At 54.9% G+C, this 17618-nt stretch overlaps 3 protein-coding genes across 4 annotated transcripts; 1 reads left to right on the top strand and 2 right to left on the bottom strand.

The window, feature by feature from the left end:
• Positions 1-599: 599 nt before the first annotated feature.
• On the bottom strand, positions 600-2996 carry LOC119039537 (probable hydrolase PNKD). The gene is made up of 3 exons (XM_037132317.2): positions 2909-2996; positions 1983-2151; positions 600-1007 (listed from the first exon to the last, which is right to left on the bottom strand). Exons 1-3 carry the CDS (start codon positions 2973-2975, stop codon positions 815-817), a joined length of 429 nt encoding a protein of 142 aa, XP_036988212.1. The 5' UTR covers positions 2976-2996; the 3' UTR covers positions 600-814.
• Positions 2997-3336: 340 nt separating this feature from the next.
• On the top strand, positions 3337-8661 carry AAMP (angio associated migratory cell protein). Of its 2 annotated transcripts, none has more exons than XM_037132306.2 (11): positions 3337-3545; positions 4007-4162; positions 5120-5239; positions 5761-5900; positions 6156-6300; positions 6609-6692; positions 6806-6921; positions 7051-7154; positions 7302-7392; positions 7590-7744; positions 8180-8661. In XM_037132306.2, the coding sequence occupies exons 1-11, from the start codon at positions 3425-3427 to the stop codon at positions 8253-8255; spliced, it is 1308 nt and encodes a 435-aa protein (XP_036988201.2). In that variant the 5' UTR covers positions 3337-3424; the 3' UTR covers positions 8256-8661. The 2 variants fall into 2 exon arrangements, with proteins under 2 accessions (XP_036988201.2, XP_036988202.2); XM_037132307.2 differs by having other exon boundaries at positions 3338-3545; positions 4010-4162.
• Positions 8662-8775: 114 nt separating this feature from the next.
• GPBAR1 (G protein-coupled bile acid receptor 1) lies at positions 8776-11884 on the bottom strand. Its single transcript, XM_037132311.2, has 2 exons — positions 11731-11884; positions 8776-10105 (listed from the first exon to the last, which is right to left on the bottom strand). The coding sequence occupies exon 2, from the start codon at positions 10058-10060 to the stop codon at positions 9068-9070; it is 993 nt and encodes a 330-aa protein (XP_036988206.2). The 5' UTR covers positions 10061-10105; positions 11731-11884; the 3' UTR covers positions 8776-9067.
• Positions 11885-17618: the final 5734 nt, after the last annotated feature.

The raw sequence follows: 17618 nt of genomic DNA on the forward strand, positions 1-17618 counted from the left end.
CTTGCTGTCTTCCACCATTTCTAAGATAGCCAAGTACACTCTGCCCCAGTGCTTCCTGGTGATGGATGTGAAAGGCTGGTGAGAGCTCAACCTGCATTGCTGGGAGTTGTGGGCACCACTCAGCCCGTGACCTCTCACACCACAAACCCTCAACCAAAGCTCATGAACTCTCTCCCACAAAGCTGTATGTGTGCAGATAATTTCATAGTTGGGGTGGGGGAAATGGGCACAGGTTCAGGTTTAGGTCACCAGCCCTAGGGATCACTAGTCCAAAACCTCTTACAGCGAAACTGAAGCCCAGAGAGGTTGAGTCATTTGCACTCAGCCACGAGTAGTGCTTTTTTTTTCTTTCACACCCTCAATGCCCTTTTTAGTTTTTTGTTTTTATTTATTCAAAGCTGAGAGAGACTCCACCCTCCTGGCCAGCAGCTCTGTGGGGCTTGGTCTCCGGGGCCTGAGCCTAGGCTTGCTGCTGAACTCTGTGGTTTCCCGAACCATTAAGACGGGAACACTGAATGCTTTTGTGAGACAGCACACAGAAGTAGCCAGCCCCACCCTCGGTCCCTCCCGTCCCAAGGGACTCAAAAATCCAGTCCCAGTTCCTTTCCACTTCAACACTCAATAACTTTATTAGCCTTTGGCTGGTTTCGGGGAGGTGAGGGTAGGGAGGAAGGATGGGTGCTGGCAGCAGCCTGGGCTTTGTGTGCCCTCTGGTGGACCTTAGAGGCAAAGACCAGATTTGCAGCCAAACCCAAAGGACTTTGCAGTTTGGAGGCCACAGTCAATACAGTCTAGGGGAGGGCTGCAGTGTTCCTCAGGTTTGTGCCCCAGACCCAGCTTCTGGAGATGGGGCGTATTGGGAGGAGGCCCTGAACCTCTGCCTCTCATACTCGCCCGTGTTGGATGCCCGCATGTTCTGCCGAGCCTTCATCTGCTTCAAACGGTTCTTGTCCACTTCCCGCTTGGTGAGGATGAAGAGGAGGATACCACAGGGGAAGCCGATGGCCCTAGGGGTGGGGAGATGTGCATGGGGTTTGGGGAGGGGCCATGTCTGAGCCAGAGGAGCTGGGGAGAAATCTCATTCCAGCTTCACTGATTTTGTGAGAACTCAACACCTCTTGTCTATTCAGCCTCCACACTGGCTGCTGGAGGGCCCCACACAAATCAGATCTTGCCACTGCCCTGCATAAAATCCCTTCACAGCTCTCCATCACTCCTCAGCCAAGTTCAAACACCTAGGAATGGCACAACAGGCCCAATGTAGTTGGATCTCTGCCTACTCTGTAGCTGGAGTGACACTTCTCAACACTGAGCCCTGCAATCCTGATGTACGGCGGTGCATGATTCTCCTGACAGCCCATCCTCTTTCAAGTCTTGGCAGAGTTTCCCTCTGCCTAAACTGCCCCACACCCTCTCCCACAATCCCCTTCTAATTCTGAGTAACTGCTACTTGGGAGCACTTTGGTGTGGGGAAAAGGGCATGGAGTCACAAGACCTGATAAGAATCCCAGCTCTGACCCTCAGTTCTCTCAGCCGTGAAGTGGGGATGTAGTATTTACCAGAAAGACCAAACCATTACACTGTAAAGGGCTGGAATACCTAAGGGGCTGAAAAAAAGGTTAATTTCCCCTCCCCTTTAATATCAATCAATAACATGTATTAAGGTCAGAGTTGAATCTGAATAACAATGTACTGAACGCCTTCTAGGTAAAACCTCAATTGAGTCTCACCCAAGCTCTCCCAAAAAGATGAGGCCAGGGAACCAAATTCAAATCCAATTAGCTCAGCTTACTCCACAGAAAACCTGTGCACACACTTTCCAACCTCCCCGCCCCATTCTTTCCAGATCCCCAGTCCTTGCACCCAGCACATCTGTCTCCACAATCTTGGATTCATCTTCCCACCAAACACTTAGATAAGTTTCTAGGTCCCACCCTCCCCTGGTGCCATTCCCTATTGGTGGGCAAAGGGTTAAAACTCACCAGGCTAGTCCCACAGCTTTCATGGGATTCTTGCCCCTCTTTCTGGGAATGTATTCCAGCTCAGGAGACAGGGGCTCAGGCTCTTCCTTGCACTCTGGGGAGCCATGGCTTTGCAGTGCCCGGGTCCTGTTCTGGGAAGCTTTGTTAGCTGTGGCTCCTGAGAGAATCCCTGTGGATAGAGATAATGAAGGTCAGTAGGAGGGTGAGGAGAAAGCCTGGGGAAGAGTGGTTGACATCTGAGGAAGGGAGGTGACTGCAGTATGGTGTAACAAGTGCCAGGGATAATCCAAAGGCAAATGGGAAAATCGCCATCGAGGTGACACCTTTGGAAGCCACTTCCACGTCACTGTGGGCTTATTACCCTGGTGCCAGGAGAGAGAGTTTGGTTGTTCTTTACCTCATCACAAGACAGGATGGGAAGGACTGCAGTGGGACTCACTTGAAACGCAGGAAAGAAATCCGCGAAAATGTTTGCAAACCGCAGAATGTTAGCAATGGAAGGGAGCCTAAAGGTTGTCTACTCCGTCCCCTCGTTTTATAGAAGAGGAAAACTGAAGCCCAAAGAGACGAACTTCTTCGCCCAAGGTCAAACTGGTAATTATCCGGGGCTAGAACCCAAGCCTCCAGAAGCGCAGGGCTCTTTCCTCTGCACTGCGGTGAGTGTGAAACACCTGGAGCGCGGGAGTCTAAAAGGCTTCCTTGGGACTCCCTCGCGCAGCAAGACCCCAGAGGCGTTGTGTAACCTGAACGCAGAGGGATGGGCTGGGTGAGCTTTAGAGACCACCTTATGGCCCCCAGACTCTTTAAGACCCTGCAGAGGGGTGCGAGCAGGAATCGACAGCTCTGACCTCCTGCTGTCGCCGGGAGGGATGTGAAAAAAAGAGGGTCTCCTGCAGTACGGCCCTCCCCGGGGACCCTTTCCTTACCCCGGAGGACGCGGGCATTTCTCGCCCCCCGGCCCTTCAGCGCCGTAGCAGCTACCACCGCCGCCATGTTCAGTTCCCACCCCCCTTCACCGCGGTCCCCTTCGGGAATTGTAGTTTGCGTAAGGGGCCTCCCCCGCTCCTTCCGTCCCGCCTACGGACCAGAAACTACATCTCCCAAAAGCGCTCAGAGCGGACAGAATCGAACTACTCTTCCCAGGAGAGCCGGAGGCGCGCACGCTCGCTTGTTTCCCTCCTGTCGAGGGCGGAGTCAAGTTGGGCGGAGTTTGGGTTCTCCTTGCCACGCCCCGTCCCCGTCTACCAACTCTGCTATGTGATTGGTCATTAAGTTACTCAACCCCTTTCTCTATTGGCCAAGCTGCCGTCGCTCTTCCTGTTCAGGGAGTTGCTTACGCCTATTTCCTCCCCGGGAGGAGGGGCCCCAGTTCCGCGTCGTCGCGGAGAGCTGACTCTGGGAGGCGTTTGGGCCCAGAGAAGTGGATCGGCTGCTTGCGCCGCATGGAGTCCGAATCGGAAAGCGGGGCTGCCGCTGACACCCCACCGCTGGAGACCCTAAGCTTCCATGGTGATGAAGAAATTATCGAGGTGGTAGAGCTGGATCCCGGTCCGCCGGACCCGGGTGAGAATTGCCAGTCCTCAGGCCACGGGACAGGAGGCGCTCACCTCTGGCCTATGACCCCTGTTTCTCCCCCCTCCCCTCTATACCCTACCGGTCATTCCTACCGACTTCCTTCGCCCTTCCCCTCTCCTCCCACCCCCACACTTCTCAGGCCTGGCTGGGGTGGGGGTTCTCCTGATGCCTCCTCTGGCCCTTCCCCTCACACACCCCCTTCCCATCATCCCCTCGGTCCTCCGTTTCCACATAGCCTCCGGCCAACCCCAGGTGCTCCGACCTCTCCTGTCTCTGTCCCACACGCTTCCGCCTTCCTGCCTCTTCTGCCCCCACCCCCCAGCCCCGCATAATCCCGTTCGTCTGACCTCACCCTCTTGCTACATGACCCACCCCAGCCCTAGGCCTCCCCACACTTGTGTCTCCATCCCCTCCTATCCCTGCTGAGGCCCGTTTTCCTCTCCCCAAAGCAGATGATCTAGCCCAGGAGATGGAAGACGTGGACTTTGAAGAAGAAGAGGAGGAAGAAGGCAACGAGGAGGGCTGGGTTTTGGAACCCCAGGAAGGGGTGGTCGGCAGCATGGAGGGCCCAGATGATAGCGAGGTCACCTTTGCATTGCACTCAGGTAGGTCTCCGTGGAGACCCATCGTACACTGCTGCCAGGCAGGCATTTGAGCCTCGCACAACCGCTGAGTACCGAGCATTCCAAGGGATGCAGAGATAGGGAAATACAGGCTTTGCCCTGGAGGAACTCACAGGTAGGGGGCAGTACCAGGGACCCGAGGAGAGCTTGGCTCCTGGAGTCAGTTGAGAAACTTGAGTTCAAATCCTACCTCTGCTACTTACCAATTTATAATCTTTAAATATCCCTGGGTCTTAATTTCCTTTTAAAAAACCACCTGTGGTAAAAGTTTTTAAAAAGTTACTTTGCTCTGGTCGGTGTGGCTCTGTTGGTTGGGCATCATCCCACAGATGGAAAGGGGAAGAGTTCTGTTCCTGGTCAGGGGACATGTCTGGGTTGTGGGTTCGGTCCCCAGGTGGGGCGTGTGCAAGGGGCAACTGATCGATGTCTCTCTCACATTGATATTTCTCTCCCTTTCTTCCTCCCTTCCCCTCTCCCTGGAATTAATTTTAAAAAATTTTAAAGTAACATTAGTGTAAATTTGATGTTATAGTCCCTTTTTGAGCATATTTTACATCACCTTCAATTATTGGCTCTTAATAAGGATCCAGTAACACAGTGTTCTCCTCCCTGTGCTTGTGCCCAGCCTGGTGGCACCCCATGCGGAGAATGGAAGCCCTGCACACGCACCCTCCTCTTTGCCTTGGCATCAGTGGGCGTGGTGACGGGTGCAGTACTGCAGGGGGATCTGCCCTGGAGAAGTTCTTGGGGCTTGGCAAGCTGCAGGGGGATTTCTGCAATGCTCTGATGCTTGAACTTAGAAGAATTTGGGTGCATCCTTCTTTCCCAGGAGGAAAGACCTGCTTTGGGTGAAGGGGGGTGGGCTTCCTGCAGATCCCGAGGGAGAGAACCCTAGGTAGAAGCCCTGTCCCCTTACCTGTGAAACATTTTTTGGGACAGCATCTGTGTTTTGTGTAAGCCTGGATCCCAAGACCAACACGTTGGCGGTGACGGGGGGTGAAGATGACAAAGCCTTCGTGTGGAGGCTCAGTGACGGGGAGCTGCTCTTTGAGTGTACAGGTAAGGGTGCTCCAGTGAGGTCATGTCCCTTTGACGGTCTTAGGGGGCTCATCTGCAGCAGTTGTGCATCCAGCAGCCACTTATTGACCCCCCTTTTGCCTGCTGTATGGGCCTAAGGACTCCAAAGAAAAATAGCATAGTCCATCATGGACATAGGGAAGGGAGGCCGTAATTGGGCAAGGGAGTCTCCGAAAGTTTTGAGAGGAGGAGACACAGGCTGACAGGAGTATGTGGGAAGAGGGACAGATGTCAGTGTTCCGGGAAGAGGTGTGGGGTGGACTAAAGGGTAGGACATAGGCCTGGGCCATGTGGTTGAGTTGGGAGCCAGCAGTGCCTCCCCTGGGGAGACCTGGGTGTGTAGATTTCTGCACAGACGATGAGTTCGGTTGCCTGTTCTACTGGGATCTGCCCTTCTTCTCCGAGCTGGTCTTTAAGAGGCCAGATGCGTGGGTCATATGTCCCACTACCTGGTGCCTGGTGCCCTGACATTCTGTTTCTGCTTTTTTTTTTTTTTTTGAAAGGTCATAAAGACTCTGTAACTTGTGCTGGTTTCAGCCATGACTCTACCCTAGTGGCCACAGGGGACATGAGTGGCCTCTTGAAAGTGTGGCAGGTGGACACCAAGGAGGAGGTCTGGTCCTTTGAAGCAGGAGATCTGGAGGTGAGATCATGGGAGTGGGATTCACCTCTGCGGGGCCTTGGGTAGTGGGCGAGAGCTTGGGGGCTCAGCCTCACCTTTCCCAGACCAAGCCATCTCTGAGCCAGCGCACTCTCGAGTACAGCAAGCACGCCCGTGCCTGATACCTGGAGTGTCCCCTGCTGGCTCAGAGCAGGAGAAGCTTGGTAGGGTTCGTTAGGCAGGTTCCTGGTGGGATGGGGTGACAGGCCACCCTGCTGACCCCTCCTCTCTGTCCAGTGGATGGAGTGGCACCCTCGGGCACCTGTTCTCTTGGCGGGCACTGCTGATGGCAACACCTGGATGTGGAAGGTCCCGAATGGTGACTGCAAGACCTTCCAGGGTCCCAACTGCCCAGCCACTTGTGGCCGAGTCCTCCCTGATGGTGAGCGGAGGGCTTCCCTGAGTGTCCTTCCTTGAGTTCAGAGAGGGTGGATGCGGAGTTACGTGCTTCTTAGGCTCCCTCCCAGACCACAGCCTGCAAACTCTAGGCCTCTTCTCTGGAGCACTGACCTCCCAGGCCCCAGAGAGACAGCTCCCTCTTTTCCACCCTGAACTGGGTTCCCTCTGCTGGTCCCCGGGGCAGAGTCTCTCCCCTCACTTATTTCCCTCTCTTGTGCCAGATTCCCCTGGTGGGTGTGTCTGAGTGTGCTGTCTGTCTTTCTCTCTTCGTCTGTGCCTCTGGCCCTTTAGGGAAGAGGGCCGTGGTCGGCTATGAAGATGGCACCATCAGGATTTGGGATCTGAAGCAGGGAAACCCTGTCTACGTACTAAAAGGTGTCCAAGTGCGGGGAGTGTCGCCCTGGGCCTTTGTGGGGTGAGGACTAAGACCTGGGGCAGAACTCAGAGGGGACAGGGTGAACGTGACTTATCCCCTTGCCCCAACCTAGGGACTGAGGGTCATCAGGGCCCTCTGACCTGTGTCGCCACCAACCAGGATGGCAGCCTGGTCCTTACTGGCTCCGTGGATTGTCAGGCCAAGTTGGTCAGTGCCACCACCGGCAAGGTGAGCGGGCCCTCCGCTTTCTGCGTCTTCTTCCCTTTTCTCTTATTCTTCACTGGACTCCCTGCCCCACCGCCTTCCTCCTCTGTTAGAGCACCAAGCCCTTCTCTGATGCTTTCCTCTGGCTCATAGGTGGTGGGTGTTTTCAGGCCCGAGACTGTGGCCTCCCAGCCCAACCTGGGAGAAGGGGAGGAGAGTGAGTCCAACTCAGTGGAATCCTTGGGCTTCTGCAGTGTGTGAGTGTGAACCAGGACCTTGTCCTGGAGACGGCCCGAAGATGAGAGGGATGGGCTTGGGGGAGGGCCTGGGCTGGGGTCCAGGAGGGAACGAAGGGCGTGGAGCCCAGTCCCTCTGTGAGCCTCGTGGTGCTTTCTTCTACCCAGGATGCCTCTGGCAGCTGTTGGCTACCTGGATGGGACCTTGGCCATCTATGACCTGTCTACGCAGACCCTCAGGCACCAGTGTCAGCACCAGGTAAAGGCGGCCCGGAGCCATGGTCATGGCCGCGGGGAAGCCCAGGGCTCAGGGAGCATCTGCCCCAGACCTGGGTCCTGCTGGGTCTTTCTGTGGCCCATGTGCCCACCCTACCTCCCTCCATGAGAGGTGGGAGCAGGTGTCTCTCACCTCTCCTGCCCTGACCTCCGCCTTTCCTCGGTTGCACCCTGGCACAGTCGGGCATCGTGCAGCTGCTGTGGGAGGCAGGCACCGCTGTGGTTTACACCTGCAGCCTGGATGGCGTCGTGCGCCTCTGGGACGCTCGGACTGGCCGCCTGTTGACTGACTACCGGGGCCACACAGCTGAGATCCTGGACTTTGCCCTCAGCAAGTAAGTGAATGGGGCAGGGGCTAGGGTGCCTGTATTTGGAAGGTGGGGACAGTACATGGCGGGCCACAGGGACTCGGGGGTGTGGGGGTGGTTCCTGAGGGAAGACGGGACCTGAGGCCTGGTCATGGCTTGTGAGGCGAGAGTGCTGAGAAGCCTGAGGGAGTCGTCACTGGCAACAGTGACTCACAGGTCTCGCATCAGTCGGGGGCCGAGGAGTTGGGAACTGCTTCCCCTGCGCCGTGGTGTCCCTCTCACCCCTTCCCTCCTTCCCTCACTGGTTGCTGGCTTCACGTGTGTTCATTCCGTGTGCATGTCGGCCAGTGCTAGGCACTAGGAGTCTGGAATATGTGCCGGAGGAGGCCACTGGGGGCCCCTGGGTAGTGGGCTCAGAGCTGGCCCCAAGGCCCCTCCTCCGACCCATGCCTTTGTTCGCAGAGATGCCTCCCTGGTGGTGACCACGTCAGGAGACCACAAAGCAAAAGTATTTTGTGTCCAGAGACCTGACCGCTAGTGGCCGCAGCCTCTGCTTTGTGTCTGGCGTTGAGGAGGTGAAGGGAGACCCCTCACCAGCAGAGGCAGGAGGGTACGAGGGAAGAGGGTGGGAGGGGCCTCGGACTACTTTCCAACCCCTTCATACTGACTTGCCCTCTCTATCCCTTTCTTCCCTTAAGAGACCCACCCCTCGGGTACCTCGCCCCCTCGCCCCTCACCCAGACCTGGGGGGTCCCTCAGAGGGAGGTTCAGACCTCTTTCCCTTACTTTTCATTTGTGGGTGTGAGTCCTGGGCTGTGCATTTGTATGTGGGGAGTAGGTCTTTGAGGCGCCCGTTCTTTCCCTCCCCGAGTCTCGGGGCGTGGAAAGGAGGAAGAGATATTAGTTACAGATTTTAAAAATGTAAATAAAATGTACTTCCCAGAGACAGTGTCTACGTTGATTTTGTGGGGGCCGGACCTGAGGAAGAACCAGTGAGGGGCATGTCAGGCTGAGGCCCCCCGCCCCGGTCAGCCACCTCTCCGGCACTCAGCTCACCCTGTCTGCTGGAGGTGCGTCCTCACCTGCAATTGCTGGCCTGTCTAGAGCTGGAATCCCCCTTGATGCCTGCCTGGCTTTAGGTTCTTCCCACAGCCCTTGTACTTGTTTCTTCCTGTCTGCAATACAGAATAAGTTACCAATAAACTGGGCCAGAGGAGTTTTACTTGACCAGGGTGTGGAAAACTAGGAGCAGGGTCCCTGATCCAGAGGTGCGTAGACAAATGGGAACAGGCTTGGTGGCTGAGATGGATGGATGCTTCTATTAGGAGTGAGCAGAGAGAGGCCCTTCCCCTAGTTCAAGTCCAGGTCCGTGCTGCTTTGGCTGCTGGTGCAGTAGGCAGCGCTGGGGCCAGGAGTGCCCTGGGAGGCTCTGCCCCGGAGCGCCCGCAGCCACCTTTGGGCGGCTGCCCTCCAGGGAGCGGTGTAGCGCTGGTCGCCTAGTCCCATGGCCACAGGCACAGCCGCTGCGCTGGCACTGCCCAGCGAAATGAGGGACAACAGAGGTCCAGGCCCCAGCGGTGGGCGCTGCTCATAGGCCAGCACCGAGAGGAGCAGGGTGGCCACGTAGGGCCCCCAGCAGAGCCCAAAGAGCAGGGTGGCTCCAGCCTGCGCCCTCGCTTGCCTCCAGGTAAGGGCCCTGGCCAGGGCTGAGGGCGCCCCACGGCATACTGCCCGCTCTAGCCGGCGGATGTCCTGCAGCTGGCGGTGGGCAGTGGCCAACACGCGGACGGAGAGAAGGGCTGCAGCCCCCACGGCAGGCAGCAGCAGCCCGTAGACTTCGAGGTAGAGGTAGGGGGCTGGGAAGACAGCTTGGGAGCTGCAGTTGGCACCGGGGGCCCAGTGGTTCCATCCCAGAGCGGGCAGGCTGGCGAAGAGCAGGGGGCCAGCCCAGGTGAGGAGCAGGGCCAGCCGCGTGCTCCCAGGGGCCTGGAGGGGCCGCAGCACGGCCACGTAGCGTTCCCCGTGCACCAGCAGCAGGTTGGCGAGCAGGGACAGGAAGGAGAAGTTGGGAGCCAAGTGGAGGAAGAGACAGGACCAGTAGCCTCGGCGGCTTTGGCTCCACAGGCCTGGCAGTGCGGGCAGTGCCAGCCCCGTGAGCAGCCCAGCGAGCAGCAGGCTCAGGAAGAAGCAGCCAGCGGGCAGGCTGCGCAGGCGGCGGTCCCCGGCGATGCCCAGGGCCAGGAGCAGGTTGGCCACGACGATGAGGCTAGCCAGGACCAGGGAGAGTCCGAAGGCCCCCATGGGAACAGCACTGGGCTCCTCCCTGGTGCCGTTGGATGTCATCTTGGGCCCAGGGACAGCGGGGAGCTGGAGCAGCTGCGGGCACGCCTGGACAGGAAACGGGGTGGCCAGAGTCAGGCCGGGGCTGCAGGACACTGCCCTCTTGGGGGACGCGCATTGATCTAGAGGTTGCTGCTCAGTGGACTGCCATACAGACATTTTTTTTCAACGAATGGCCAATTAAATTTTACATAAAAATTTCTATTTTGGGCTTCTCTTAAGAACTCCGTTGTGGCAACATGTGCTGTATGGTAGCAACCAGCTGGAGTGCAGCAGTGGCTGTCTTCAAACAGGTCCCTGCAGTCCCCTTCACCCATTTCTGTCACCTGCTAGGTCCCCTCTGAGCACCTGTGGGTATGCCTGTTTAGATTAAAAGGTGGACCTACCCAGCAACAAAGCCTCGTGTCTATCCCTGCCTCTACCTGGTAAGGCCTCTGAATTAGCCAAAGGGGAAAATAGGGTCTGGCCGGTGTGTGGTGGTCCTCTGGCCATCCAGAGTCGAGAGCCACCTTCGGGCTGGTGCCAGATGTTAGGAGTGGCCGAGAGACGAAGAAGGGTCCCCCCGTTGAGATGCTCCAGTTGGCACCAGGGCATTAAGAGTTAGGGGGGAGGCAAGAGTGAGGCCGAAACAGGGCCCACTGAGCATTAGAGTTAGTGATGAGTCCAAGGCAATGGCAGCAGTAAGTGGGGTGCCTTGTCCCTTGCACCCCCCCTCCCCATCTGTCCTTGAAGCCTTTTGGTTACAGATCAGTGAGCAGCCTCCGGCCAATAAACTTGACTCATCTGCACTGCACTAGCAACAAGGTCCCTTCCTGGGAACGGGAGGAGGGAGAGCAGTTGCTGGGGGCAGGGTGGGGTAGGGGAGGACTGGCGGTGAATGCAGAGATGTCAGCCGCAAGGCGGATATAACCCTGCCCCCCCCCCCCCCACACACACACACACACTCAGGGCTGAAGCTAACCCTGGAGGGGAGGGAAGAGGAGCTGCTGGACGGCCTGGCCCCTGCCTTTTCCTTCACTTGGCCTCTTGGTCCCACTGCCACAGCAGGCAACGGGGAGGGTCCTGAGCCCTGCTGAACCCCTGTTTCTGTCTGCAGGGGAGCAGCTGATATTGCCAGGAATCAAGGTTGATAAGGAAAGGAGTCCTACCGCCCCCTCCGGCAGGAGGATCAGAGGGCCCACAGCCACCCTGAGCCCACAGCCCCTCCTACTCAGTTCCTCCCAAGACCCTCGAGTGGGGCTTCCAAGCTGCTGCACCCATTTCCCTTCTCGTTTTCTCTTCCTAAATCTTCCCCAGTGCCCTGCCCCACCTCAGGACAGCTATCCTTCTTAGCAGCCCTCCGGTTCTGTTCCCCTTTGTCCCTGCATGGTCAACTCTATTAAACCCTGCAAGACCTCAGGGTTCCTTACTTCAGACCTAGCCTCTGGATCCTGGGCTGGAGCTCCAGCCCTCCCCTGGAGTGAGTCCCCTATTCCACTTCCACCAGAGCAGCAAGAAAGGCAGGGTCAGCCAGCCCCCATGGGTGACTTCACAGCGGCCTGTGGGTAGTGTGACCTGCACACGGCACACCCTGGTGGCTCTGGTGGCTCGTCCTAGGTGTAATGGTCCTTTTAGGATCTGGGGCTGAGGTTTCCAGGTGTAGCCAAGGTGGGGAGAGGGGCACAGCTACTCACATGGCAGTTGGAGACAGGTGTTGCTCACTGGGCTTTCCTCTGAGTGTCAGGGAGCTTCCGCAGCCAGCCTGACAGGGCTTCCGGAGATGCCTGATGTCCTGGCCTGGGAGAGCATGGTGCCTCCACTCTGCAGGACAGAAGCACCCAGGGCTCTTGGCAGCCCAGGCTCTGCCCTTGCCTGGGTTCTGGGGTGGGTGGAGCTGAGGCCCTCGGCCTGCCGGTCTCAGCCTGGCCCCGCCTCTGAGGGTGGGACCTGGCACACCCTGGCTGTAGCAACTGGGAGACCTTTCTCCCTCTCCTGCCGTACCAGCTTCCCTTTCCAGACACCAGTGACAGATTGTCACTTAGATGGCAGATCCTCTACCTCAGGTCACCCAGTTTGGAGACCTCTCTCCTGCTATTGCCTAGCTAATCTGAGAAATGCATCCCAGTGAATGAATGATGATTTCTTCTACCCCTCCCCAGTTTCCATCCCAGCTAATGCATTTACATTTTATGAACCTTATTCCAGAGTGGCCAGCAAGCTGACAGCTCCCTGAGCTCCCTTGGCCCCACGTAAGAGCTGCTGATTCTGCCTGTCTGCAGAAGAGGGTGTCTGCGCAGCGGTGGCAGCAGTGGGCATGTTTGCGCCTGAGGCTCTTCACTGCCCCACCCTACTGCCTGATGGGCTTTTCAGCTTATAAAGCCAGTCTTGCCTTCTAGAGTCATTCTATATTTTTCTCATCTACTTTGTGAGTCAAATTCTGGGCTACGAGGTACAAATAGCTCTGAGGATGTGTCCTTGGGCCTCAATTTTCCCACCTGTGAAATGGGAAGAAAACAAGCCACTCGGGGCTGTTGTGGAAACTGCTATGGCACAGGTGGCAAACACAAGGCCCGAGGGCTGAAACCAGCCCTTCCCCTTGTTTTATCCCGCCTGGTACCTGATTTCTACCCAGCGGCAGTGCCAAGCTTTCGCTTAACTGTTAAGGAGTAGTTACATTTATACAGCCCTAAAATTATACCTGGCCCTTTGAAGGCAACCGGGAGGCCGATGCAGCCCCCTGTGACAATGAGTTTGATGCCCTGTCTATGGGATAACATGTAACTGATCAGATCCCAGAGGGTCTAATTAACAAGGGGATGGACGTCTCAGGAAATGGCTCCTCTCCCTCCTCTTCCACGATGTTAAGAGGCATAAGCCAGTGTTACAGTCTGAAAGCCTGGCTGTGAATCTCAGAATTCCAGCTGAGATCCTACTGTTTTTAGCTGTGTGAATTTGGGCAAAGTAACTACAGTGTTCTTGTCTTAGTTTCTTCATCTGTAAAATGGGGCTCATCTTGTCCTCACCTGTTGTGAGACTAAATGAGGTAGTATGTGATCCAAACTTAGACCAGTGCTTGGCACAAAAGCACTCGATGAAAGGTGGCTGTTATTAACATTATTAGGACTTCTGCCGTTCTCTGCTTGTCCCTTCCCTCCAGCCAACCCTCCCCTTGAAGAAAGAATCCCCTTGAGAAAGGCCGGTAGCCTGTGAAAGTAAGAGAACAATGACACTTTTACTCCACAGGGAAACTGAGGAAACTATGTACAGCCATGTGCCACTTAATGACAGGGATACTTTCTGAGAAATGTGTCCTTAGCAGATTTCGTTATCGTGGGGATGCCATGGAAGGCACTTATGCAAACTCAGATGGTGCAGCCTACTCCTCACCCAGGGTTAGTGCAGCCTACAGCTCTGTAGGGGAGGAAAAATAATTTGCCCTCTAACCTGGGTTCTTGGCAGAGACATGCCTATAATAAGAGATCAACAGGAGAAAAACAAATTGGTAACATGTATACATGGGAGTGACCCAGGAAAATGAGTAACTTGCCACAAGGTCGGAAGCCATCCCCTTTAATGCCGTCGGCAGCTTACCACAGAAGATGTTGGGGGTGGGAGGAAAAGCGCGGTAAACCAGGGTAAGGTCGTTATGCAAATTTCAGTGTGGTCATCTACGCTGTAAGACTTTCTCGAGATATGGTCATCCCCCTCTTCCTGGTGCACGAAGGGAGACACCCTTGCAAATGGAGACTTCCCTTTCTACTTGGTTTTCAGAGCTTCTTCCAAGTCTGAGGGTTGCTTAAAATCCACCAGCCTAAAAAAATAATCCTTATGCTAATGAGACATATTTGGGGTGGCAAATCTTGTTCCCTTACAGCTCCTAGGCTACCAGTACAGCATGTTACTGTTCTGGAGATGTAGGCAACTGTAACACGATGGTAAGTATCTGTGCGATGCGTTTTGCTACAACACCGGGAGATAGGAATTTTACATCCCCATAACCATGTGGGACCACCGCTCTACATGCAGCCCTTCACTCACCAAAACGTCCTTCTGCAGTACAGTGAGAAGAAGGAAGGGCAAGTTCAGGGCCGGGAAGCCAAGAGGTGTGCTCCCAATTTTACCCTGTATCGAGTTTGGCTTTAAGGTGAGGGAGACGCCAGTAACACTCCCTTATGACTTGAAATGGGAGGAAATAGGCTAAAATTGCAGAAAGCAAGCTGGAGGTGAGACATTAAGGAAAAACTTCACTCAAGAATACAAGTGGACAGAGCATGGGGACTTTGGGGCCTCTGGGAGAGACCAAGGTTGGAGGGCTGGAGGCGCAGCAGTCAAGGGGTCCTGGAGAGGCAGGACTTCCGTTGGGATAAAAAGTGGGGAGAGGAAAGCATTCAGCCTCAAACCTCCCCTCCAAGGAGCTGATGGGCGGAGGACACTGGCTTCCAGACGGTCCTCAGCCCCACGCTGTCAGGCAGAAGTCAGAGGCTCTGGGAGAGTTCATCCTGGAGTCTGGACAGAAAAGGGTGTGGGGCCCCTTGATACTGGGCTGCCAGGAATAAACAGACCTCCTTCTGTTCCCGGCCCTGGCCTCCTCCCCGAGGAATCCAGGATGTCTGTGTTTCTTCTTCACTGCTCTGTCTAAACACTGTGTGTGGGATGACGTGTGAAGGGGGACAGTTTGGGCGGCGGGAGTGGGGAAGCCTGGGTCCTGTCCCTTGCTTGCTCAGCCATTTCTTCCTTCCTGGATCATCCAGTTCCTGTCTGCTCCTCCATCAATTTTTGGGACTGGCTCATCTGCCTACTCCCCTTCACCCACAGGAGGGCCCCGGTGCAGGCCCTTTGCAGGTGCTCCATCCAGCTAACTCTGCAGGCTCTGGCACCCCAACCCCACCCTGCTCTCCTTTCCTTGGGTTGAGTCTGCCTCATGGTACCCAGTCCAGAGTACGGCAGGGAACCCTTCAGGGCCTCCCTTGTCCATTCCATTCTCTTGGATGAATTTCTCCGCTGACCCTCAGTGTCTGGATGCGGCATGCAGTGAGTGGAGGCAACGGGACACTGGGACCTCCTGGACCCTGGTGGGCCTCCTTGAGCCGCTGTCCAACTCTTCACTCTCTGTTGGGAGTCTCAGAAGAGGTCCGGGCACCATCCTGTGACAGAGCAGGCCAGGATTCTGCCTTCAGGGAACTGAAATGGGGCAGAAGAAACTGGTCCTGTTAGGGTTAAACAGCCAGATTCTCCAGGTCTCCCAGGAGCCTCGGAAACTGCAGTGCTTTTATTGATTCCCAAAGGGGTAGGTATTGCTTGAACTCGATAGCGTTCCCCCTGGGTCCCCCCAAAAGACCCAGGCTTGGGTCTTAGGTCCCAGTAGTTTCTGGGATGAAAGGTCATCATTCCAACTTCGAGACTGAAGGAGTTGAAATGGCAACTGTTAAGTACCACCTCCCCATAAGATAGCAGATGCAGTGACTACCAGCACTGCCTTTTCCCGGTTTCAACTTCCTGTTCTGACCCCACCTTTCCACTTCCTGTTAGTCCTTTCCTGCCAAGCTTGCCCAGGTCCCGCTTTATCCAGGGATGGAGATGCCAACCAAATCCTCCTCATGCCTGGTTGCAGCTTAAGGGCCACCCAAACAGAGAAAAATACCTAGTTTCTTGGAAAGGACCATGAAAGCCCCAACCAGGGGTGTCCAACCTGCAACCCCCGTGCCACACGCAGCCCAGGATGGTTGTGAATGCAGCCCACCACAAAATCGTAAATTTTACTTAAAACATTGATATGTTTTTGATTATGTGTTGCAATGTATTTCACGTGTGGCCCAGAGAGGCCAAAAGGTTGGACGCCCCTGCCAGAATGACTGACCTTGGCTTACATATATTGACCTCGGCTGTATACGAAATGGAACAAAGATTTATTAAATGACATTATCAAGTATATAATTATAGGCATCATAATTGTCTTCAAAACTTCTCACCCCTACAGTTTATATCCAAGGTCATCTGCACCTTCCAGAAGCGAACCTGGGGCAGGTGAGCCAATCAGTAGCGACCTAGATGAGATCACTTCCCCAGCCCACATCCTCTGCATGCTGGCCATCCTGAGAACCCCCTCCTCCCACAGTCCTATGGGACTTGGCTGAAGTTACCGGGCCTTGGTCCACAAAGGGAGGGGCTTTGAGACGAGGGCCACGCTGACACCAAGTATGTCCTGGACACAGGTGAAGACAAAGGCACAAGTCTGGAGAGGGGCCTTCATTGTTTTTTTTTTTTTTTTAATGAGAAGTCTTGGAATGAAGACAATGCCCTGGGACTTAATGCTGTAAAAAATATGTAGCGCCTTGCTTCCCCCCTAATTCGGTATTTCCTACGCAACCTGGGTTGTTTTCTTGTTTTGTTTTACTATCTACAGATGATAGATTTCATATTCTCAGAAATCTGATCCCCACTACTAGCAAAAAGAGTCCAGTGGATTCCAACTTACTGAGTTATGTTCTAAAATCAGCAGGAAAGCAAAAACTGCCACTAGTCAAAACGGCCCTTGAAAACCCCTATTAGTTCCTGGGGGACAGAACACATACATGTCACCAACACCCAAGGCATCTCATTTGGCCAGGTTTCCCACCTACGAAAAGCAGGCGACAAGGGGCCGTCCCAGGAGAACGCTGGGAAGACTCCACTGGAGCACTCTGTCCGCGTTCATCGGAGGCCTCGGGTCAGCACTGCCGGGGGACAGCACTCTCTGGGGGACAGGCCTGTTGAGGGGATGAGCACGGTACTCTATAACTATATCCCGAGCTCTCTAAGGGCCCTTAAGTGAAGTAAAATGAAGTCTGGATGACTAAATGACCTTGCGACTTGCAAACTTCTTGAGTATGGCCCACAGAAGACACTTGTACACTCCAGTCAAGATACGCACATATAACTAAAACACATTTCAAAATCAACACTTACCCTTAATAGATGTGATGTACTTACTCTCATCTAGTCTGTACTATCATTTTTAAAGGTGGCAACAAAGCTACACACATGATAAAACGTGTAAAAATACATGGCACACAAATGAGCACATGCAAAACCTGGGAAAACCCCAGAAAATCCAGTCCCATTTCACCAGTTTCTTCACTGTGACTGTGTGAGCCAGGCAGGACGCTACCACTGGGGGCACCGGGTGAAGGGAGTGCAGGACGTCTGTACCTCTTATACTCTTACAGCTCTACGTGAGTCTGTAACTACCTCAAATAGTACAGGAAATACAAATGCTGGTTGTGATGCAGCTGGGAATGCCACCATTCACCGCTGAGCCTCCGACCAGCGTGAGCATCAGATGGCGATGAATTAAAAGCCCGAGGAGGAAGAGACCATTAGAATGGCTCTCAGACCACTTCAGGTGCCCCTAAAATTTTTGATAGTTAAAAAAAAAATCCTCACCAGAGGACATTTTTTCATTGCTTTTAGAGAGAGGGTTAAGAAGAGAAAGAAACATTGATGTGAATACAGAAGCATCGAATGGTTGCCTCCTGTGTGTGACTGGGCCAGGGATCAAACCTGCAACCCTTCAGTTAAGGGACAACACTCCAGCCAGCTGAGC

The sequence above is a fragment of the Artibeus jamaicensis genome, unplaced genomic scaffold (genome assembly GCF_021234435.1).
Source record: "Artibeus jamaicensis isolate MK-2021 breed Jamaican fruit bat unplaced genomic scaffold, CSHL_Jam_final contig_1015, whole genome shotgun sequence".
Lineage (NCBI taxonomy): Eukaryota > Metazoa > Chordata > Mammalia > Chiroptera > Phyllostomidae > Artibeus > Artibeus jamaicensis.

Bases quoted from the DNA above. Each gene is read 5' to 3' on its own strand.
- LOC119039537 (XM_037132317.2), bottom strand. From the start codon at position 2,975: ATGGCGGCGGTGGTAGCTGCTACGGCGCTGAAGGGCCGGGGGGCGAGA. The intron at 2,152-2,908 runs GTAAGGAAAGGG...CTCTATCCACAG, and splicing joins AAATGCCCGCGTCCTCCGGG to GGATTCTCTCAGGAGCCACA. The intron at 1,008-1,982 runs GTGAGTTTTAAC...CCCCACCCCTAG, and splicing joins AAAGCTGTGGGACTAGCCTG to GGCCATCGGCTTCCCCTGTG.
- GPBAR1 (XM_037132311.2), bottom strand. From the start codon at position 10,060: ATGACATCCAACGGCACCAGGGAGGAGCCCAGTGCTGTTCCCATGGGG.
- AAMP (XM_037132306.2), top strand. From the start codon at position 3,425: ATGGAGTCCGAATCGGAAAGCGGGGCTGCCGCTGACACCCCACCGCTG. The intron at 5,901-6,155 runs GTGAGATCATGG...CTCTCTGTCCAG, and splicing joins TTGAAGCAGGAGATCTGGAG to TGGATGGAGTGGCACCCTCG. The intron at 6,301-6,608 runs GTGAGCGGAGGG...CTGGCCCTTTAG, and splicing joins TGGCCGAGTCCTCCCTGATG to GGAAGAGGGCCGTGGTCGGC.